The 20800-nt window shown below is 37.1% G+C and overlaps 2 protein-coding genes across 3 annotated transcripts in view; one reads left to right on the top strand and one right to left on the bottom strand.

Moving 5' to 3' along the window:
• The window catches only part of LOC135114289 (protein rogdi-like), a 47809-nt gene extending 41654 nt beyond the window's left edge, over positions 1–6155 (top strand). For both annotated transcript variants that reach the window (XM_064030176.1, XM_064030178.1), the window contains exon 7: positions 5489–6155. In XM_064030176.1, the coding sequence (XP_063886246.1) occupies positions 5489–5557 (69 nt within the window). In that variant the 3' untranslated portion in view covers positions 5558–6155. The remainder of the gene's footprint in view (positions 1–5488) is intronic.
• A 9610-nt stretch (positions 6156–15765) lies between these two features.
• LOC135114288 (ionotropic receptor 93a-like) overlaps positions 15766–20800 on the bottom strand; it is a 44259-nt gene continuing 39224 nt past the window's right edge. The window contains exon 4 of the mRNA XM_064030175.1: positions 15766–16664. Within this exon, the coding sequence (XP_063886245.1) occupies positions 16422–16664 (243 nt within the window). The 3' untranslated portion in view covers positions 15766–16421. The remainder of the gene's footprint in view (positions 16665–20800) is intronic.

The raw sequence follows: 20800 nt of genomic DNA, 5'->3' as shown, positions 1-20800 counted from the left end.
CAGTGAGATGTTCTGTTCTAATACTATTTTCTTTAGGTTGCACTTGATAATTTTTGGGTAGTAAATCACTGTGAATTACTAGTGGAGGACGTTCAGATGGTGTTTGGATGGCATTAACTATTTCAAAATTAAGACTTTCGAATGTTCCTAGTAAAGTTCCTTGTTTAACTTCCTTGACACCTTTTGTGTCGTTCATGAAAGGCAAATAAATATTACCGCTTTCATCTACTTTAGTGGGGAATGGCAACCTGTCAGGATTTATTTTGGGTTGAGAATGAACTAGCAAAGTCTCTCCTGGTTTCCTTGGGCCTGGGATAGGTAAGAATTGTGTTTGGTAAGGTTCTATCCTTATAGATTTGGTGAGTCTGAGGTCCTTTAATTGGTCATTTTGATCTAGGGTTAGTGGGGTTGCTCTCACTCTTTCTAATTTACTTCTTTGTCTCTTGATGTGACTGATAACATAGGGAGCATTTCACCAAACTATGATGTTTTTGTTTCCGTTCCAAGTAAATGGGGGCTCTTGATAGAACATCAGTACCCAGTAATAGATCTGCATCCAGGTAACTGTTTGGAACTACTGGGAACCATTGTTTATGTACATGATCCTCTCTGACTCCAATTTCTAACCAAACCATGCCAAAAATTCTTAATGGTGATCCAGTGACTCCTTGCAAGTTAGGAGGGGCACATCTTTTATTTATTTCACTCCCTATTTTATTTACTGTTGCTTCCTTGATAAGGGTGTAACAGCTACCAGTATCAACTAATGCTCTCACAAATTTGTTATTAAAAGCTATGCTGATAGTTGGGGAGGTGTGAGCTTGAGCTAGTCATGTTGTCTTTGGTTTTCTTGAGTAATATTTGTTTCCTCGCCAACAACCATTTTGTCGACAATCAAAGCAGGAACCTCTAGTAGGTTTCCTCCAACATTCTCGCAGACTATGTAAATGAGAGTGGCAGTGTGAGCAGCAACGCTCATTTTGGGGTTGATGTGGAGAAGTTTGTAATTTCCCAATTTGTTCTGTTAAGTCCTTGATCTGTTTCTTTATTTCATTGACTTCTGAAGATTCTCTGGATGTAGCATTTGATTGGGATAGATCATTAGGACTTACAGTGTGAGTTTCGGGTTGGATGTCATGTCTGAGTGGATAGTCTTTCTTTTCTGGTTTAACTCTACCTAGTGTAGGTGTATGAGTAGCCTCAAGCCACTGTCGTTCATGTTCTACCCTGTCGACAAAATTTATTTAGTGGATAATCCTCATCCAGGAATCCTTCTAGTCTGGCCTTAGCTTCTTGAGGAAGACCTTGCCATAGTTTTCTTTTGATAATTTTGTCATGATTAGGGAGTTTTTCTTTGGCAAATCGTGTTTCTAGGATAGCATAGTGACAGATGAAATTATTAATAAAAGCCTGTGGTGATTCAGACCAATCATAACATTCAGAGACAGTGTCTTGCTATGCTCTATGAAAGTTAACTTCTTTACTGAATTGGTTGTTAAGAAGCCCTTTGAGACTGTCCCAAATATTACAGTTGTGCAAGGTTTGATGGTTATGAATGAAAGCTGCTATCTCGGTACTAAGTTTTCCTTTGGCTATTTGTGCTCTCCTGGCATCAATCTCACTGCATTGTTCAACTAGCTCAAAGAAAATCTGGAGGTGAGTAGTTGCATTGAGTCCCTGTAGTTGATGTAGTTCTAATACAGGAATGTCACGGGGTTTAGTTGTCATTATGTGACACGGGGGAGTTTGCAAGTTAGCACCTAAACGTTGTAGTACTCAGTTTTGTTGCGCCACTATTTGTTTAAGGCCGTCTATTTCTTGTTCCAATGTACTGATGTTATGTTCTTTTCTTCTGTTTTTACTGGACTGGTTTTGAGAGGGTTAAAGTTAGTTTCCTTCATTTGTTCCCCAGAACTTGCCCCCCACTGTGACAATATGGGTTGACTATCCATTTTTCACGACTGGTTGTGGTGAGATGTAGATTATGTAAGTCTTGGGTAGAGGTTCGATCCTCATAAACCTCCGACACAAGAGTATTCTTCAAGCTTCCATAAACTTATCGACCACCACTCCTCACTCACTAACCTTGTCTTCCCCTATGAATCCTTTAATTATCTTCTTAAACTTAGCCTCAACTCTCACTCTGCCAGCTCCACTCCAACGTACTCCATCACCACTTAACTCTTCTACAAAGCTCACATTGTTAAAATTAATGTTAGGTGTTTTAAGTGATCTCTCAATTCTGTTGTTTATCCCACACTGAATTCTCTTGTAAATTTCTGCAGTAATATTTCTAGCATGAATTCTAGGTTCAACTTGGCAGATATACACTACAGACTGGCAGTTTGTTTCAATTTCTTGGTAAATTTCTTTGGTGGTTGAAAATTTCTAACGGGTTAGCATCAACATTTATGTCATTACTACCGATCCAAAGGATTGTTAGATCATGTTCCCATTCCAAGACTTTGTTCACACATGAGTCTTGAAAAAAAATTTGATGGCTTTAGCCCCAGGTGCACGGAAAATTCTAATTTCAGTGTTTGGGACCTCAAAATTTTTAGGAATTTGACTGTGTCCCACAAAAGAAGTTTTCCACATTATTCGTGAATAACACACATTCCTGGTGAATTACAACAACTGTATATCCCACCGCTCTTGCCACCAGTATAATGACCTTCCCCTGTGTGCCACTCGAAAGTCAGGAGTTATTTATTATTTATTTTATTTATTTATTTATTTATTTATTTAATTATTTTATTTATTTTTTTCTTCTAACTAGTTGGTGAGGAAATATCTACACTCGCTGATTTATGGTCTTTATTTTCCTTCACTTGTGGTAGCGTTGATACTAATTCACACGTCATTCATATTACATCTGGTTGCGTAAAGTATCCTTTTAGTAGCGCTGAAGATTTCATTACAATAGTGTAAATACTGGCCGAACTAATCACTTGACATACTTCATACATTCACCAATAACAATAATGGGCATTAGTAGTTGGATATTACATGAGTGTACAGTCTCATTCACCTGGCGAGGGTGGTATTATTCACGCACGTGACTTGAAAAATAATTCACTGGTGCTTACATAAGAATAAATAATCACCTTATTACATTTTCCTATAACCCTGGTATAACACAGCCTAATCAGCGTACCGAGGATCGAACTAGGTGGTTTCGTCCCCATATGATAACGAGAAATACTGCTCAATCTTAATAATCCATGAACTAAACTCTCCGTTCTCACACTGTTAAGTATACCTAACCAAACACACACACGTGGGATGCACAGACAGACTTTTCCTTTACCTCCACTGGCTTCCTTGTAGTGTAAGCAAGCCAAGATCTCTCTGAGTGGAAGCAAGCTAAGATCTCTCTGTGTGATGTACTGATAAGAAAATATATTTACAAATATGAATAGTAATTACTTCAAACTTAGAGCGACATACCTGTAATGTAAGCAAGCCAAGATCTCTCTGAGCGGGAAATCAGGCTGGCGTCCCCACGCTACGAACCTCCATAGTTTTCAGATTCTTCTTCAAGGTAATTCACAAATGATTTGTTTCAACCATATAATAAACTTTTACATTACTTTACTCATATCATGACCAGGTGTATTTGTTCTCCTGAGTAACAAGGTGAAAAATTCTAGCCACAAGCTAATACCTTGTATGAAAATAATGCCTTTATTCATAAAAAAAAAAAAAAAAAAAAAAAAAAATTGATCACCCATTTCCTATGGGGGCCAACATGTTGTCTGTCTGTCTGTATGTCTTGGGGATGTAGGCATGATGTAATAATGACTAAATCTTACCAATAATTCTTATACTAACTTAATTCTACTTATATTAACCTAATATTACTTATATTAGCTTAATATTATGTCCCGGTACTACAAGAGGGGAGTGTTTGAATGCTAAGTGGTAATAAAAAGTGTACGTTACTGGTAATGTACTGTAATTTACGATAATTGAAAGAATAATCCAAGCTCTTTGGGCAGAAAGACTGAGCTGGTGATGATATCTCCTTCTTAGCTGGCATAATGGAACTAAAATATCACAAAAAAGGGAAAAAAAGAAGAAGAAAAAAGTTTTTGAACACAGCACTCACAATGTTTACACCAAGCATGCTAACACACAAATGAGCATGAGCTTCCATGGGTTGTGGGGGTAATGTGTGTTTGTACCCCAGAGTACTATTCATGAACCAAGCTAAAATATGTTTGCAAAACTAGTTCATGAACCAATTTGTTTGTGATGTGGGGAGAAACACTGGGTTGTAGAGCCATGTGAAATGTATGAGCTAGAATGTGTCAAACCAGACTTTATATTTATGTATGTGTGCTTTATACTCGTATTTATGTATGTGGCTCATAGAAGATATGTAAATACTGTAAATGGGACTAGAAGGTGAGGATAAAAAGTCTCATTTAGAATGACAATGTATTCTGATGACAGGTCAATGATGAAGCACTTGTTCTTTTATATAATACATGTCTGTAAGAGTAAAAACCATTGTGAATGAAGAGAGGAGAACTATGTAATGGACATGACAGGTGATAGTTGAGTATGAATGTTTTCTCCTGCAAAGACACCTAAATTCATTAAAATTGGGCATGGCCAGTTAGTTCAGTAAAGAGTCATTTGTATGAGTCTACTATAGGATAAAGCCACACCAACTTCTTGACTAACTTCTTTCAGCTGTTTGTTTATTCCAGACCACCTCAGTAGAATTTGTCATCTCATCTTCCTATCAAGTTGTTAACACTGCTTTCCTTTATCATCCCTTTGTGCTTCCCTGGTCAAGAGAATTATCCACAGTGGTCAACTAATTGAACTCACTGGTGTTGCAGTCGAGAAATATTGATTAGGTGAAAGTTAAATGAGATGATATACATATTACCTGCTTAATTGTCTCCTACATTGATTTTGTATATTGTCAATTCTGAAACATATTCCTAGAAGTTTATTTCAAACAGTAGCTTTGTATATGGCATGAGATGATAGTAAGAATTGTTACTCATGATCACTAGAACCTTTATGACCTACAAACCAGTGTTTTCTTATTCACATCAATGTTTTGTAACCTATTACATCTTGTTTCACTTAAGCATTTATAGAATACAGAGGATGAGGTAAATTATTTCTAAACTTTGCTTACATGGAAAGAAGCCAGAAATAAAATCAGGAAGGGTTACATTGTATTTTTGTTTGTAATTTCAAAATTTATTAAACATAATATTTGTGAATTAATGGATAAACATTAGTGTTGGTAAATGAAGAGATGAATGTTTGTAATTAGTATAGATGATGGCAATGATGGTTACTTAAAGTATGTATGTACTATTGGTGTTCTGGTGTATAATGATTAATATAGATAGAGGTAGTACCCATTCCTTAACAGTAAAAGTATATTTTTAGTGTTAGTAGCAGTCATTCACAATTAACTAGCAGAAACTTGATACTAAGGTATAATCTTCTATTTCAGATTGCTGTGTTCTCTCAGTTCAAGGATTTTACTCCTGACTCCTGCAGTGTCTCAACTGTATCCTGCTGAACCACACACACACACACACACACACACACACACACACACACACACACACACACACACACACACACACACACACACACACACACACACACATCTGCCAGTCACTGAGATGCCTCCTTAAGGAGCTCTGATTGGAAGGGAAATACTGGATACTTAAGATGATTACATAGGCTTCTTTCTCTTATCTTGTATTTTATAGTAGTGTAAATAGTTTGTGAATGGAGAACCAAAGAGTAAAAAATTTACTGACAACTCATAGATTTCAAAAGTTTTAAGGACCCTGATATAAGTATATTTAAATGCAAATTCAAACAATCTGGAAACTTGTAAAGGAACAAGTATGCATCGAAAAATCACTGGTAAGAGAATTAAGAGTGTGAAAAATAATCAGTCTCTAAATAAAGAGAGTTTGCAAAGAAAGCATATATGAATGAAACTGAAGGTCCATTTTGGAGAAAGAAGCCCCCCTTGTAAGGTAAAAGGGTAGGGTGAACAAGTACATGTGAAAGAAGTGCAGGTAGAGTGCTTGAATAAGTTAGAGGGGAGTGTTTGAATGGTAAGTGGTAATAAAAAGTGTACATTAGAGGAAAGAAAAAAAAAACAATGAGTATAGTAATACAAGATGACATAATTATTATGACCAGTAAGGCATATAAATATAATTAGTGAAGGAGCATGCAGATTGTTGATAAATGTAATAATAGCATTTAATTGTATAGTTGAGGACATGTTAAGGCAATTGATGAATGAAACTAGATTGGTGCAAACTCAAAATTAGTTGGTACATGAAAAAAAATAATGCTATTGACAATGTTGGGAGAAAGGGAAAAAGGAGCATTTGATTATGATCAATAACAGGGCTTGGAAAATATGGACAGAGGAGCATATAAAGAATTATGGAAAAGATTATCACTATGTAACATGATTTTTGTCTTTGACATGCAAGTGTTATTTTCCAACTCCTTTCATTGCAAAACAATAGAAAATGTCTATTATTCCTGGCAAACTTTGGTTTTCTGGCTTTTAGAATGATTTTTTGCCCCAAAATAGGTAAATTTCACCATTTTCACCATTTTTGGACAAAAAAAAAATGTGACAAAAATTTATTTAGAAACTTCTGAAACTAATATTTAGGATTAAAAATCAACAGTTTTTCTTGATTTGTGTGAATACAACAAATCACTTTCAATTATGAGTCCCCAAATGCAATCTTCTTCATGTTTTCATTGAAGAATCCCTGATATCTCTGTTCAAAGTTCATTATATCTTGGTGAAAGTGTTCCCCTTGTTCCTCTGAATATGATTCCATATTCTCCTTGAAGTTGTTGAGGTGAGCATCTAGGATATGGACCTTCAAGGAAATTCTGCAGCCCATTTCACCATAGCTTTTCACTAAAGCTTCAACCAGTTCCATATAGTTATCAGCCTTGTTGTTGCCAAGAAAGCCCTGTACTACAGCAATGAAACACTCCCAAGCTTTTTTCTTCTTTTCTGTGAGCTGTAGAAATTCTGAGCACTCCATAATTTTCCTTACTTGTGGTCCAGTGAAGATACTAGCTTTCACCTTTGCCTCTGAAAGCTTAGGAAAGAAGTCTTGAAGATATTTGAAGGCAGCAGATTCCTTGTCAAGAGCTGTAACAAGCTGTTTCATGAGACCCAGTTTGATGTGTAGTGGAGGAAACAAAACCTTTTGATGATTCACCAATGGCTCATGTTTGATATTGTGTGCTCCCACTGTCGTGTTAGTCCTTGGAGGCCAGTGCTTTCTCTGGTAATGTGCTGCTCTGTCTCTACTGTCCCAAAGGAAAAGAAAACGGGGATTCTTGGTAAAACCTCCTTGCAGTCCCATCAAGAAAGCCACCATCTTGAAGTCTCCAATAACTTCCCAGCCATACTTGTTGTAGTTCAAAGTTTCCAGTAGAAGCTTTACACTGCTGTAGTCCTCCTTAAGATGCACAGAATGAGCAAGAGGCAGAGATGGATACTTGTTTCCATTGTACAGAAGTACAGATTTCAGGCTTTTGGAGGAGCTGTCAATGAAGAGTCTCCATTCATCTGCATTGCAAGCAATTCCAATAGCATCAAACAAGCGTGATACATCATTGCAGTAGCATAGCCTGTCCTCCTTTGCAAAGAAGCTGGAGAAATGTTTGTGACATTTTCTTTGGTTGGTCACTTGCACACTGTCATCAAGTAAATCCCATTCCTTCAGCCTTGAAATCAAAAGCTCACTATTTGACTTTGTCAAACCAGGATCTCTAATGAGGTCATTGAGGTCTCTGGTTTGGGTAGTAAGGATTCCTCCTGACTACAACTGTAACTGTGATGTCATAATCATCCTCTCTGTTTAGCTCATCTTCTGATTTGCTGCTTTCTTCTGATAGTTGACGTCTTTCTTGAGGAGCTGGTACAGGAAGATCAGCACTGTGTGGTACTGGTGCAGTGGAAGATGGAATGTCTGGATAGAAAACAGCAGGTGTATTTTTTCCAGATTGGCATTTGGAAGGATCCACCATGCAGAAAAAGCAGTCAGCTGAGTGATCAGTAGGTTCATGTCATATTCTAGGAATAGCAAATTTCATGGCTCTGTTTTCCCCTCTATACCATCCTGTAAAAGAACAACAGTATGAGTTTCTGTTAAACTTATTTTATTTTTATTCTTAATTCTTAATTGGATTTTACTCTTGAAAACTAACAGCTATTTTATCTTCTAGTGTTCTCTTACAATGTTCATAAGCAAAATGAGGTGCCCAGGTCTTCTCTTGGTCCCCAAGGAAAATATGCTTTGTAAGCTTCACACATTTTTCCAGATGCTGTTACAGAGAACTTCTTTGCTCATGTCTTGATGAATTGACCACTTATGTAGCAGAATGCATCTGGAGAATGATTGCAGCCTCTTGATGCCATTTCACCTCTTGTGATGTGTCTTCTCAGGCAGCCAAAGCAGAAGTGGTTGGGGGTCTGCAAGCTCCTACTTTTATATTGATAACCAGTACTCTAGAATATTTTTAGTTTCTGTAGAATGCATTCCAGAATGTTCTCAGTCTTTCTAGGATATTCTTGAAGCTACTTTACAATATTCTGGATCATTCTAGAAAATTCTTGCAGATTCTAGGAAATTCTTGATACTTCTACATATTTCTATTGTATTCTAGAAAATTCTAGAATATTTTAGAAATGTTTACATTTAATAGAATGTTCAAAAATTTTCTAGAAACTTCTAAAAGTGTCTGGTAAAACATTCTGGAAGATTTGAGATTTCTGAAATGTAAGCAAATTCTTCTAAATATGATAAATTTTTTGCTAGGTCTGGTCAGTTCAAGAATAATCTTATTAAAATTAAAAATCTTTAGAACACTTTATATTCTTTCTTTTAACTTATTTGCAACATTTCAAAAGCAATTAGATAAGCGTTTGAGATTTTGCAAAGGTCTTTACCTGACATGAAAACCAACAATAACTCGTACTATGATGAAATAAAGCAAGAATGTAAATTTATTGTTCTAACCACAAAAGCAAAGTTTTAGGATCAAAATAACTTTTCCTGTTTTGTTTTGATAGAAATAACTGGAAAATTATGGTTTGGGGCCAAGGACATGACAAAAGTGAAATTTTGTTACATAGTGTTATGACTGAAAATTGGAAAAGAATTAAAATCTTTTATGCTAATACTAGGTAAATACTCCTTAATGAACTCATGAAAGCATATTTAAATATTATGAGGAGAATCATGAAAAACCTGTCTGTAAATATGTGGCAAATTGGCATAGAAAGCCAGTGCCAGGTTATAGAAATTTACCTTGGGCTAGGTAGACACATGTTAGATAAGTACCTATCATTTCACAGGCCTGTGACTAGACACAGTACTTAGCTGGAATTTGATGCCAGATGTCTGCCACAGATGGTAGAATGTTGAGGAGCTTGTTGTGAATTGAGTGCTGGCTGAAGTCTGACTCGAATGAAGGAGCGGGTATGTTATATGGCCACTGCTTGCAAGTGACAGACTCCCTGCTTACCAAGCAGATTGATGTTAGTTTGCTGCAGGATGGTGAATCTGCTTGACCCAGATCCTCTTTGTTTTATCCACTCATGGTGGATTGTTATACTTTAATTGAACTGATTAACATGACCATTAATTACTGTCAGAACCATAGTTCCAACAAAATATTTGCACCATCAAAGCAAAGGTGCATGATTTCATTGCTGCTGTTCTAGATAGAAATGTAGTGGCATCTATGATCACATTCCTATTAAGATAATCATGTACAAGTGAAATGAAAATTCCTATATATATATATATATATATATATATATATATATATATATATATATATATATATATATATATATATATATATATATTGTTCATATAAGGAGCAATATTAGCTTAAATATAGATAGCTTAAATTATTCAGTATACAATAATTTGCTTTCAAGAGAATACATATGGTTTCTTGAGTTGGATGTTGGTTTATATTTCCAGATTCATTACTGATCTCTTTTACATAATTTTGTTCTTATTTCTTGATAGAATTTAAATTCATGTAGCTTTATTGTATATTTGTGCCCTATAGTATAATTAACATTCTTGTATTGGGCAACAGACTAACACCCAGTATTTGGCAGAAGCAAGCTTCAATACTTGCTACTTTTTCAGCATGTATGTATTGCATATATGTGCTTATTTCAGTGTTATGATGTGGCAAGAGAGTTAAATTATCAGTGTTACTGAGTATCATATTACTGCCATATTCTACTTAATGTTACTTGAGATATGTAAAGAAATGTGTTAAATAAATTATGGATATATGAGCAAATATTAACCTAAGTGTCTGCTTCATCACAATGTTTATTTTCTCTCTCATTGTGTGTGTGTGTGTGTGTGTGTGTGTGTGTGTGTGTGTGTGTGTGTGTGTGTGTGTGTATTTACCTAGTTGTAATTACCTAGTTGTGGTTTATGGGAGGGGAGTAATTTCATAGTATCCCATCTCTATATATATCCAGTTTGGTCTTAAAAACATGGACAGTTGAAAGATTGACAATATCTTCACTGATTTCATTCCATTTGTTCACACTTCTATGAAGGAAACTATACTTCTTGTTGTCTCTTCTACAGTTAACTTTATTCAGCTTCTTACTGTGTCCCCTTGTACTCTGCATGTCTAAATCTATAAAACATTTTTGGTCCACATTTTCCATACCATTTATCATTCTATAGATGTTTATTAGATCTATAGAAGCTTGGTACCAAGCTCTTTGGGTCCTTTCTATTTTCCTTATTTCCTTTTTTATTATGGGGTGACCAAACAATTGTGGCATATTCCAGTTTTGGTCAAATCACACATTCCATCAACTTTTTCATCATCTCTTCTTGTAAGCAAATGCCCCTTTCATCTTTCTTAGTAACTCATAGGTTTCCTTAACTATTTTGTTTACATGTCTTTCGGGTGATAAATTATCATGTATTGTAATTCCCAAATCTTTTTCTTCTTTGGTTTTCTTAATTTCCATTCCTCCCATGGTGCAGGAACTTGTCAATCTTCTTTTGCTTTTTTCCTAATTCCACCACCTTGCATTTCTTTGTATTGAATTCATTTCCCATTTCTTACTCCATTTATATATCTTATTTAGATCTTTCTGTAATATTTCACAATCCATATTGTTTTCCACTCTTTTTAATAATTTTGCATCATCTGCAAACCAACTTATGTAACTGTCAACCCCATCCACCATATCGTTGACATACACCAGAAACATTATGGGGGCTAAGACTGTGGTACTCCACTTGTAACTCTACATCATTCTGATTTTTCTCCCTTTAATACTGTTCTCATTTCTCTGTCCCTCAAGAAGTCTGTAATCCAACTCAGTGTGCTGCCTTGCAAACCCCCTATATTTTGAATTTTCCATAGCAGTCTCTGGTGTGGTACCTTATCAAATGTTTTTTTAGGTCTAAATAAACAGTCTGCCCAATCATTCTCTCTCTCTCTCTCTCTCTCTCTCTCTCTCTCTCTCTCTCTCTCTCTCTCTCTCTCTCTCTCTCTCTCTCTCTCTCTCTCTCTCTCTCTCTCTCTCTCTCTCTCTCTCTCTCTCTCTCTCTCTCTCTCTCTCTCTCTCTCTCTCTCTCTCTCTCTCTCTCTCTCTCTCTCTCTCTCTCTCAATATTGGTAAGAACACAAGAACATAAGAAAACAAGAGAAGCTGCAAGGACCCATCAGATCTTCAGGTGGCAGTCCCTGGATGAAACTTTCTTACCTATTTCCACCTTTTCATGAATTCATCTTCTTTTAAAGTTTCCTAATGACTCAGCACTAACAACTTGATTACTGACTTTATTCCATACCACTTTATTTGAGAACTAATTCCTGTCTCCAATTTATTTGAGAACTAATTCTTTGCTATCTCTTTTCTTTTATTTATTGTTCAATTTAATGACCTCTGTCAGATTTCCTCAAATTACTCCTTTTATGGAATGTAAATTTAAAAGCTTCAATCTCTTTTTGTAAGAAATATTTTTCGTTCCTTGTATCTTTTTTAGTTAATCTCCTTTGTACTGATTCTAAGAGATCTACATTCTTCTTGTAAGATGGGGACCAGAATTGCACAGCATTATCTAGGTAAGGTCTGATCAGTGTCAAATATAACTAACATTACTTCGGACCTCTATTTTTAATGCTTCTAAATATGAATCCTAATAACCAATCTACTTTATTTCTGCAAGTTTTATCTGATGGACATCAGAGGTAACTGAAACTTCAAAAAAAAATTTTATGTAATATTAAATTGCATTTGCCTTCTATCTGTCCATTTGCTCATCCTGTCTTTTCTAAGTTTGTCTGCAGGGCAACTGCATCTGAATCCAACCTAATTTATCTACCTATCTTCATGTAATTTACTATTATCACTCCTAATCCCTTTATCTAGATCCTTAATGTATATTAAAATAATAATAGTCTTAAAATTTATTGCTGTGGCACTTCATTAATTACTTGACCCCACTCAGATTTAGAACCTTTTAACTATAATACTCTTGCCTGCTGCATAAGTTTATTCAACCTAAAGCTTTTCCATGTATTCTATGCACCCAAACCCTGTTAATGAGCCTTTGGTGGGATACCTTGTCGAATGCCTTACGAAAGTCCAGATATATTATTACTATTATTATTATTATTATTATTATTATTATTTTATTTTTTTTATGTAGGAGGGACACTGGCCAAAGGCTACAAAAATAAAAAAAAATAAATAAAAAAAGGCCCACTGAGATGCCAGTCCCTGAATAGAGTCCAAAGTGGTAGTCAAAAACTGAAGGATAAGTGCCTTGAAACCTCCCTCTTGAAAGAATTTAAGTCACAGGAAGATGGAAATACAGAAGCAGGTAAGGAGTTCCAGAGTTTACCAGAGAGAGGGATGAATGAATGAGACTATTGGTCAAATCTTGCTTTAAAGAGGTGGACAGAATAGGGGTGAGAGAAAGAAGAAAGTCTTGTGCAGTGAGGCAATGGGAGGAGGGGAAGCATGTAGTTAGCAAGATCAGAAGAGCAGTTAGCATGAAAATAGTAATAGAGGATAGCAAGAGATGCAACATTGCAGCATTGAGAAAGGCTGAAGACAGTCAATTAGAGGAGAGGAGTTGATGAGATGAAAAGCTTTTGATTTCACCCTGTCTAGAGAGGAGAGGAGCTGATGAAACGAAAAACTTTTCATTCCACCTTGTCTAGAAGAGCACTACGAGTGGAACCCCCTGAGACATGTGAAGCATACTCCATACATGGACAGATAAGGCTCCTGTTCAGAATTAACAGCTGGAAGGATGAGAAAAACTGGCAGAGACATCTCTAGCTTCATAGAAGCTGTTTTAGCTTGAGATGAGATGTGAAGTTTCCAGTTTAGATTATAAATAAAGAATAGACTGAGGATGTTCAGTGTAGAAGATGGGGACAGTTGAGTGTCACTGAAGAGGGGATAGTTGTCTGGAAGGTTGTGTCAAGTTGCTAGATGGAGGAATTGAGTTTTATGTCTTAACTATCACCATTATCTGTTGTCTTGTAGACTTTAAAAACTGTAAAATGCAAATTATATCTAGATTTTGTGTAAAATGAAAATCACTTAGTAAATTGACCTCATCCTCTTCCAAAACTAACTTTAACTGGCATCCCATTTTTAGTATCCTTCCTCCTCATCCACATGTAATGATTTTGATAAATAAAATTCATTCCTAGTTGGCAATTTTGTCAAGAACATACTAATGGACCAATGGTCATTTAGTAACTGCTGCCTGACTGTCCAGTAGGATGTGTGTTGAAGCTCTCTGCTGTTAAGCAAGGGATAATTGTTGTATTTTTATAGTATTTATTTTGTATTAATGTGTATTTCTTTCTGATTTTGCACATCCAAACAATTGCTTTATTTTTATTTTTTTGATACTGTATGATAATTCAAATGGTATCAAATAGACATGCTTGTGTAAATCACCCAGGCAATTTCTGCTGTCTGTGGACGATATACTCGTACACCTAAGCAACAATGTAGAAACAACAACAAAGATTAAACTTGACTATAAGTACTATTTTGACTAAGTTAGGAGACCAAGACAAGGACTGGGAGGTGCACAGCACCTCCCAGTCACATGCAATGTAATGCTAATAGCTTGGTTGGATGGTAAAAGATAAACTATGCTGTTCTGTCCTCATGGTTTTGTGTGAACAGAAAAATCAAGTCAATGATTGTTATTTTTGTTCGACAAAGATTGCTGGTTTCTCAGAAAAACAAATCAAAGATCACGTACCCAAACTGTGAATTGGCAATGAATCCAGTACCACATGAAGCAAATCCACCACCAGTTCCACCAGTAATGATATAAGACAGCAGTTCTTCTGAAGCTTCTGGTAGTGATATAGAAACAGAGGAAGATGACATAATATGTTCCAGATGCTGATAGTTCCTCACATGTGTTAAGTTGAGTGGAGCTAAATGACTTGGTATGTGATTTGGCATTACAAAAGAAAAAAAAAGAAAAAAAAAAGACAGGGTTGCTTGGTAACAGACTTAAAGAATGGAATCTCCAGCCAAACACCAAAATTTTCCATTTCCGCAATCACTATCTGCAGTTTTCATCATTTTACTCACGGGAGAATACTGTTTGTTTCTGCCATGATATCAATGGCTTGATGCAAGAGATTGGGTGTTGCTATGATCCAGAATAATGGAGACTGTTCATTGACTCTAATAAAGCTAGCATTAAGCTGTCTTACTGCACAACGGCAATGAATAACCTTCAATACCTGTAGCACATGGCACTGACCTTAATAAGACTTATGAATCAATGAAACTACTGCTAAGAATTATCAAAGATAAGAAGCACACATGGAATATTTGTAGCAACCTTAAAATTCTATCATTACTTCTTGGGTTGCAGTTGCACACAATACATATATGCTTTTTGTGCCTATGGAACACCAGAGATGATAAGAACTGCTACAAAAAACAAGACTGGCAATCTAGAACTGAGCATGTTGTTGGTAAATATAATGTGAAGCACCCAGCACTTATCTTCCACCATTTCACATTAAACTTAGCCTTATGAAGAACTTTGTGAAGGGTATGAATCATAAAAGGTAGCCATTTCCAATATTTGAAGGATAAATTCAAAGGAATATTGACAGATGCTAAGTTAGAATCTGGAGTTTTCACTGGACCACAGTTCTGCAGTGTCATCTGTAACTCACTGTTTCCATCTAACCTAACTGAGATGAAACTGGGTGCATGGACATCGTTTGTTAAAGTTATAAGAAATTTTCTTGGAAACCACAAAACTGAAAACCACTATGAACTCATAGAAAAAGTGCTTAAATCTTATTAACAAATGAGATGTAGAATGTCCTTGAAAAAGCATTTATTACATTCTTGTCTTGACTTCTTCCCAGCCAACATTGGGGCTCTAAGTGATGAACATGAGCACTTCCACCAACAGATCTGCGTTATGGAAAACAGATATCAAGGTAACTTTAATGCAAATATGGTGAGAGATTATTGTTGGTTCCTGCAGGAGAGCATGTCATCCTACAAATGGCATTGAAAAGGAAACACCAAAGTTTCCTTTCACAGCTTAATACTAATGTGCTTTCAGTGGATGGTTGGAGCAGAGGTGGTAACTCTGCCTGTGGAACTCCATTGTCTTTCTTAAGCCAGAAGGAGGAGAAAAGACACCCATGTTAACATAATTATTTATTTAAGTATGCCTAAATAAAATTTACATGGAAAAAATTGCTTAGACTGCTTTTGTAATAAGAGGATGAAAAAAAAAATGAAAATGGTAACAGAAAATCTGGATGTGATAGAGAAATTTCTATATCAGATCTGAAATCAACATCATTAATTTAGTAGGAATCATTATTTAACGTGTCTGTAAAAAAAAAAAAATATGTTGAAATTTGTTATATAGTGTAATCTTCAAGTTTTCCTTATTGAATCTTGGTCAACCTGTTTTCAGAATTTTGGTGAAATCTTTGCCATTGCTGTTCTGTTGCACTTGCTAACAGTATGCTCCCCTGCCCCTCCTTGCTGCCCAAGACTTTGATTTTTATCTGTATTATAATCTTCATGCAAGAGTTAACTAGTGCCTTTACTCTTTTGTGTTTTCTATTGGTAAACTCTGGAACTTCCTCCACTTGTTTTCCTTCTAGCTATGCCTGTTTTAAAAGAAGAGTATCAAGAGATTTCAAAATGTAAACTGACTATCTCTTGTAGCCCTCTTCTGTCTCCTTTAGAGAACACCATTGTGAGTGCCTGAGTAAACCCTAGGCTGACATATGAAAAAAAAAAAAAATAATAATAATACTGAAACATCTACCATTATATTGACTTGGTTATTGTATTTTTGTCGTGGTCCTCCACGTGAGTAGTTCAGCTGCCAGGAGTAAGGCTGCTATTGCCTGGCCCAGATGAAGGAGCATAAAGGCTCCCTGAGTGTGAGTGATGGTCAGGGCTGTCACTGTGTTCTCATTCTTCTGCACTGTTTTATTGTCCTCTTGTAATTGCTTCTGCTTCCTGCGACTCTTCATCTGGACCTCAAGCAACAAATCTTCACTCCATTTTTCATACAGTCCACCCTAATATGAAATAGAAGGATAAGGAATAAATAATAAATGAAAACTGGACTGATGTTGTTTGCAGATTAAATTAAACTGCTGTTGAAAGGTACAAGTTTTTAAAAGTTGTGCTAACTTTCCCTGCTAACATTTAAGTATTGATTAAATTCATATGGAAGTGTTTAATCACACCTATAGAATTGCCATTTTCTTAATTTCAATAGAAATACCTCAGACCGATAGTAACTAAGTGAAAGTATTTGCAGACAAAAAGATTCTTACCTACATTGGTGAGAACATAAAGCTAATTCAAATAATTTTGAGATCAGTGCCATAATATCTTTAAGTACTTTACAGTCTTTCTTGGGAGAGGCCTACAAGTTTGTATGTCTGACTGGATCTGAGGCTGAATGTATTATTAGCATGATATTTTGTATTGTGATTGTTATTTGTATATTTATTGTATTGGCCAGTTTTGTATTGTGATTACTGTATTGTATATTTATTGTATTGGCCAGAGAGGCCTGCCACGTATGCAGCATACTTTTGGATAACATTTGTTGAATTGCTAGTTGTAGTGACCAGCCTGGCCAGTTAGGAGGCATTGCAGTAGTGAGAGGCACAGCAGCAGAACCTGCGTGGTGTTGGTGGAAGGGTAGCTCTGTGGTTGTGCACCATTATTTATGGTATGTATATGAATTTCTTTTTTGTGGTGTATAGGAGATTACAATATGTTATCCATATACTGTATGTTCCCCTTTTACTAGTGGCGGTCGCTTGATTTGCTGATCAGTGTGGTGTATCTGACACCTGTTAGTGGTGGTTTGGTGGTTAAGTGTTTAGTCGTACGTTGGGCTTGCAGAACCGGTGTAGTGGTGATTGTGTGGTGACTGGACACTGGTAGAATGCTGGGATTCAATATGGTAACAGTGGGACCACTGAAGTGAGTGACATGTTTATGGTGTTAAGAGCTGCCAACATTTCTTGTGTTTTTTTTTTTTTTTTTATGTAGGAAGGACACTGGCCAAGGGCAACAAAAATCCAATAAAAAAAATATGCCCACTGAAATGCCAGTCCCATAAAAGTGTCAAAGCAGTGGTCAAAAATTGATGAATAAGTGTCTTGAAACCTCCCTCTTGAAGGAATTCAAGTCATAGGAAGGTGAAAATACAAAAGCAGGCAGGGAGTTCCAGAGTTTAACAGAGAAAGGGATGAATGATTGAGAATACTGGTTAACTCTTGCGTTAGAGAGGTGGACAGAATAGGGATGAGAGAAAGAAGAAAGTCTTGTGCAGCAAGGCCGATGGAGGAGGGGAGGCATGCAGTTAGCAAGATCAGAAGAGCAGTTAGCATGAAAATAGCAGTAGAAGACAGCTAGATATGCAACATTGCGGCGGTGAGAGAGAGGCTGAAGACAGTCAATTAGAGGAGAGGAGTTGATGAGATGAAAAGCTTTTGATTCCACCCTGTCTAGAAGAGCAGTATGAGTGGAACCCCCCCCAAAGGTGAAGCATACTCCATACATGGATGGATAAGGCCCACATACAGAGTTAGCAGCTGGGGGGGGGGTGAGAAAAACTGGCGGAGACATCTCAGAACACCTGACTTCATAGAAGCTGTTTTAGCTAGAGATGAGATGTAAAGTTTCCAGTTCAGATTATAAGTAAAGGACAGACCAAGGATGTTCAGTGTAGAAGAGGGGGACAGTTGAGTGTCATTGAAGAAGAGGGGATAGTTGTCTGGAAGGTTGTGTCGAGTTGATAGATGGAGGAATTGAGTTTTTGAGGCATTGAACAATACCAAGTTTGCTCTGCCCCAATCAGAAATTTTAGAAAGATCAGAAGTCAAGCGTTCTGTGGCTTCCCTGCGTGAAATGTTTACCTCCTGAAGGGTTGGACGTCTATGAAAAGACGTGGAAAAGTGCAGGGTGGTATCATCAGCGTAGGAGTGGATAGGACAAGAAGTTTGGTTTAGATCATTAATGAATAATAAGAAGAGAGTGGGTGACAGGACAGAACCCTGAGGAACACCACTGTTAATAGATTTAGGAGAACAGTGACTGTCTACCACAGCAGCAATAGAACAGTCAGAAAGGAAACATGAGATGAAGTTACCAAGAGAAGGATAGAAACCGTAGGAGGGTAGTTTGGAAATCAAAGCTTTGTGCCAGACTCTATCAAAAGTTTTTGATATGTCCAAGGCAACAGCAAAAGTTTCACCAAAATCTCTAAAAGAGGATGACCAAGACTCATTAAGGAAAGCTAGAAGATCACCAGTAGAGCGGCCTTGACGGAACCCATACTGGCGATCAGATAGAAGGTTGTAAAGTGATAGATGTTTAAGAATCTTCCTGTTGAAGATAGATTAAAAAACTTTAGATAGGCAGGAAATTAAAGCAAGAGGACGGTAGTTTGAGGGATTAGAACGGTCACCCTTTTTAGGAACAGGTTGAATGTAGGCAAACTTCCATCAAGAAGGAAAGGTAGATGTTGACAGACAGAGCTGAAAGAGTTTGACAAGGCAAGGTGCAAGCACGGAGGTGCAGTTTCGGAGAACAATAGGAGGGACCCCATCAGGTCCATAAGCCTTCCAAGGGTTTAGGCCAGCGAGGGTATGGAAAACATCATTGCAAAGAATTTTAATAGGTGGCATGAAGTAGTCAGAGGGTAGAGGAGAGGGAGGAACAAGCCCAGAATTGTTCAAGGTAGAGTTTTTAGCAAAGGTTTGAGCAAAGAGTTCAGCTTTAGAAATATATATAGCAGTGGTGCCATCTGGATGAAATAGAGGAGGGAAAGAAGAAGAAGCAAAGTTATTGGAGATATTTTTGGCTAGATGCCAGAAGTCACGAGGGGAGTTAGATCTTGAAAGGTTTTGACATTTTCTGTTAATGAAGGAGTTTTTGGCTAGTTGGAGAACAGGCTTGGCATGGTTCCAGGCAGAAATATAAAGTGCATGAGATTCTGGTGATGGAAGGCTTAAGTACCTTTTGAGGGTCACCTCTCTATCATGTATAGCATGAGAACAAGCTGTGATAAACCAAGGGTTAGAAGGTTTAGGATGAGAAAAAGAATGAGGAGTGTACGCCTCCATGCCAGACACTATCACCTCTGTTATGCGCTCAGCACACAAAGACGGGTCTCTGACACAGAAGCAGTAGTCATTCCAAGGAAAAATCAGCAAAATACCTCCTCAGGTCCCCCCAACTAGCAGAGGCAAAATGCCAGAGGCACCTTTGCTTAAGGGGATCCTGAGGAGGGATTGGAGCAATAGGACAAGATAAAGATATGAGATTGTGATTGGAGGAGCCCAACGGAGAAGAAAGGGTGACAGCATAAGCAGAAGGATTAGAGGTCAGGAAAAGGTCAAGAATGTTGGGCGTATCTCCGAGATGGTCAGGAATACGAGTAGGGTGTTGTACCAATTAATCTAGGTCATGGAGGATAGCAAAGTTGTAGGCTAGTTCACCAGGATGGTCAGTGAAGGGAGAGGAAAGCCAAAGCTGGTGGTGAACATTGAAGTCTCCAAGAATGGAGATCTCTGCAAAAGGGAAGAGGATCAGAATGTGCTCCACTTTGGAAGTTAAGTAGTCAAAGAATTTCTTATAGTCAGAGGAATTAGGTGAAAGGTATACAGCACAGATAAATTTAGTATGAGAGTGACTCTGTAGTCATAGCCAGATGGTGGAAAACTTGGAAGATTCAAGAGCGTGGGCACGAGAGCAGGTTCAGTCATTGCGCACATAAACACAGCATCCAGCTTTGGATAAAAAATGAGGATAGAGAAAGTAGGAGGGAACAGAAAAGGGGCTACTGTCAGTTGCCTCAGACACCTGAGTTTCAGTGAGGAAAAGAAGATGAGATTTAGAAGAGGAGAAGTGGTGTCCTACAGATTGAAAATTAGATCTTAGACCACAAATGTTGCAGAAGTTAATGAAGAAAAAGTTGAGGAGGATGTCAAGACACTTAGGGTCGTCGATAGAAAGGCAATCTGACGTGGGGACATTTATGGTCCCCCCCGCCCCCGATGGGGACTCTGGGGTTGGTGTAGGAGTCGCCATGATAATTTTAAAATTTTTGAGTGAAGTGTGTGTGTGTTATTAGGTGCTTGTATTTTTGTGTGGAGGGCAGGCTGCGACTGCCCCCTTGTGTTGTGAGACA

Source organism: Scylla paramamosain, chromosome 27 (genome assembly GCF_035594125.1).
Source record: "Scylla paramamosain isolate STU-SP2022 chromosome 27, ASM3559412v1, whole genome shotgun sequence".
Classification (NCBI taxonomy): Eukaryota; Metazoa; Arthropoda; class Malacostraca; order Decapoda; family Portunidae; genus Scylla; species Scylla paramamosain.
Note: the sequence above shows the minus strand (reverse complement) of the source record. Positions and strands in the feature narration are given on the sequence as shown.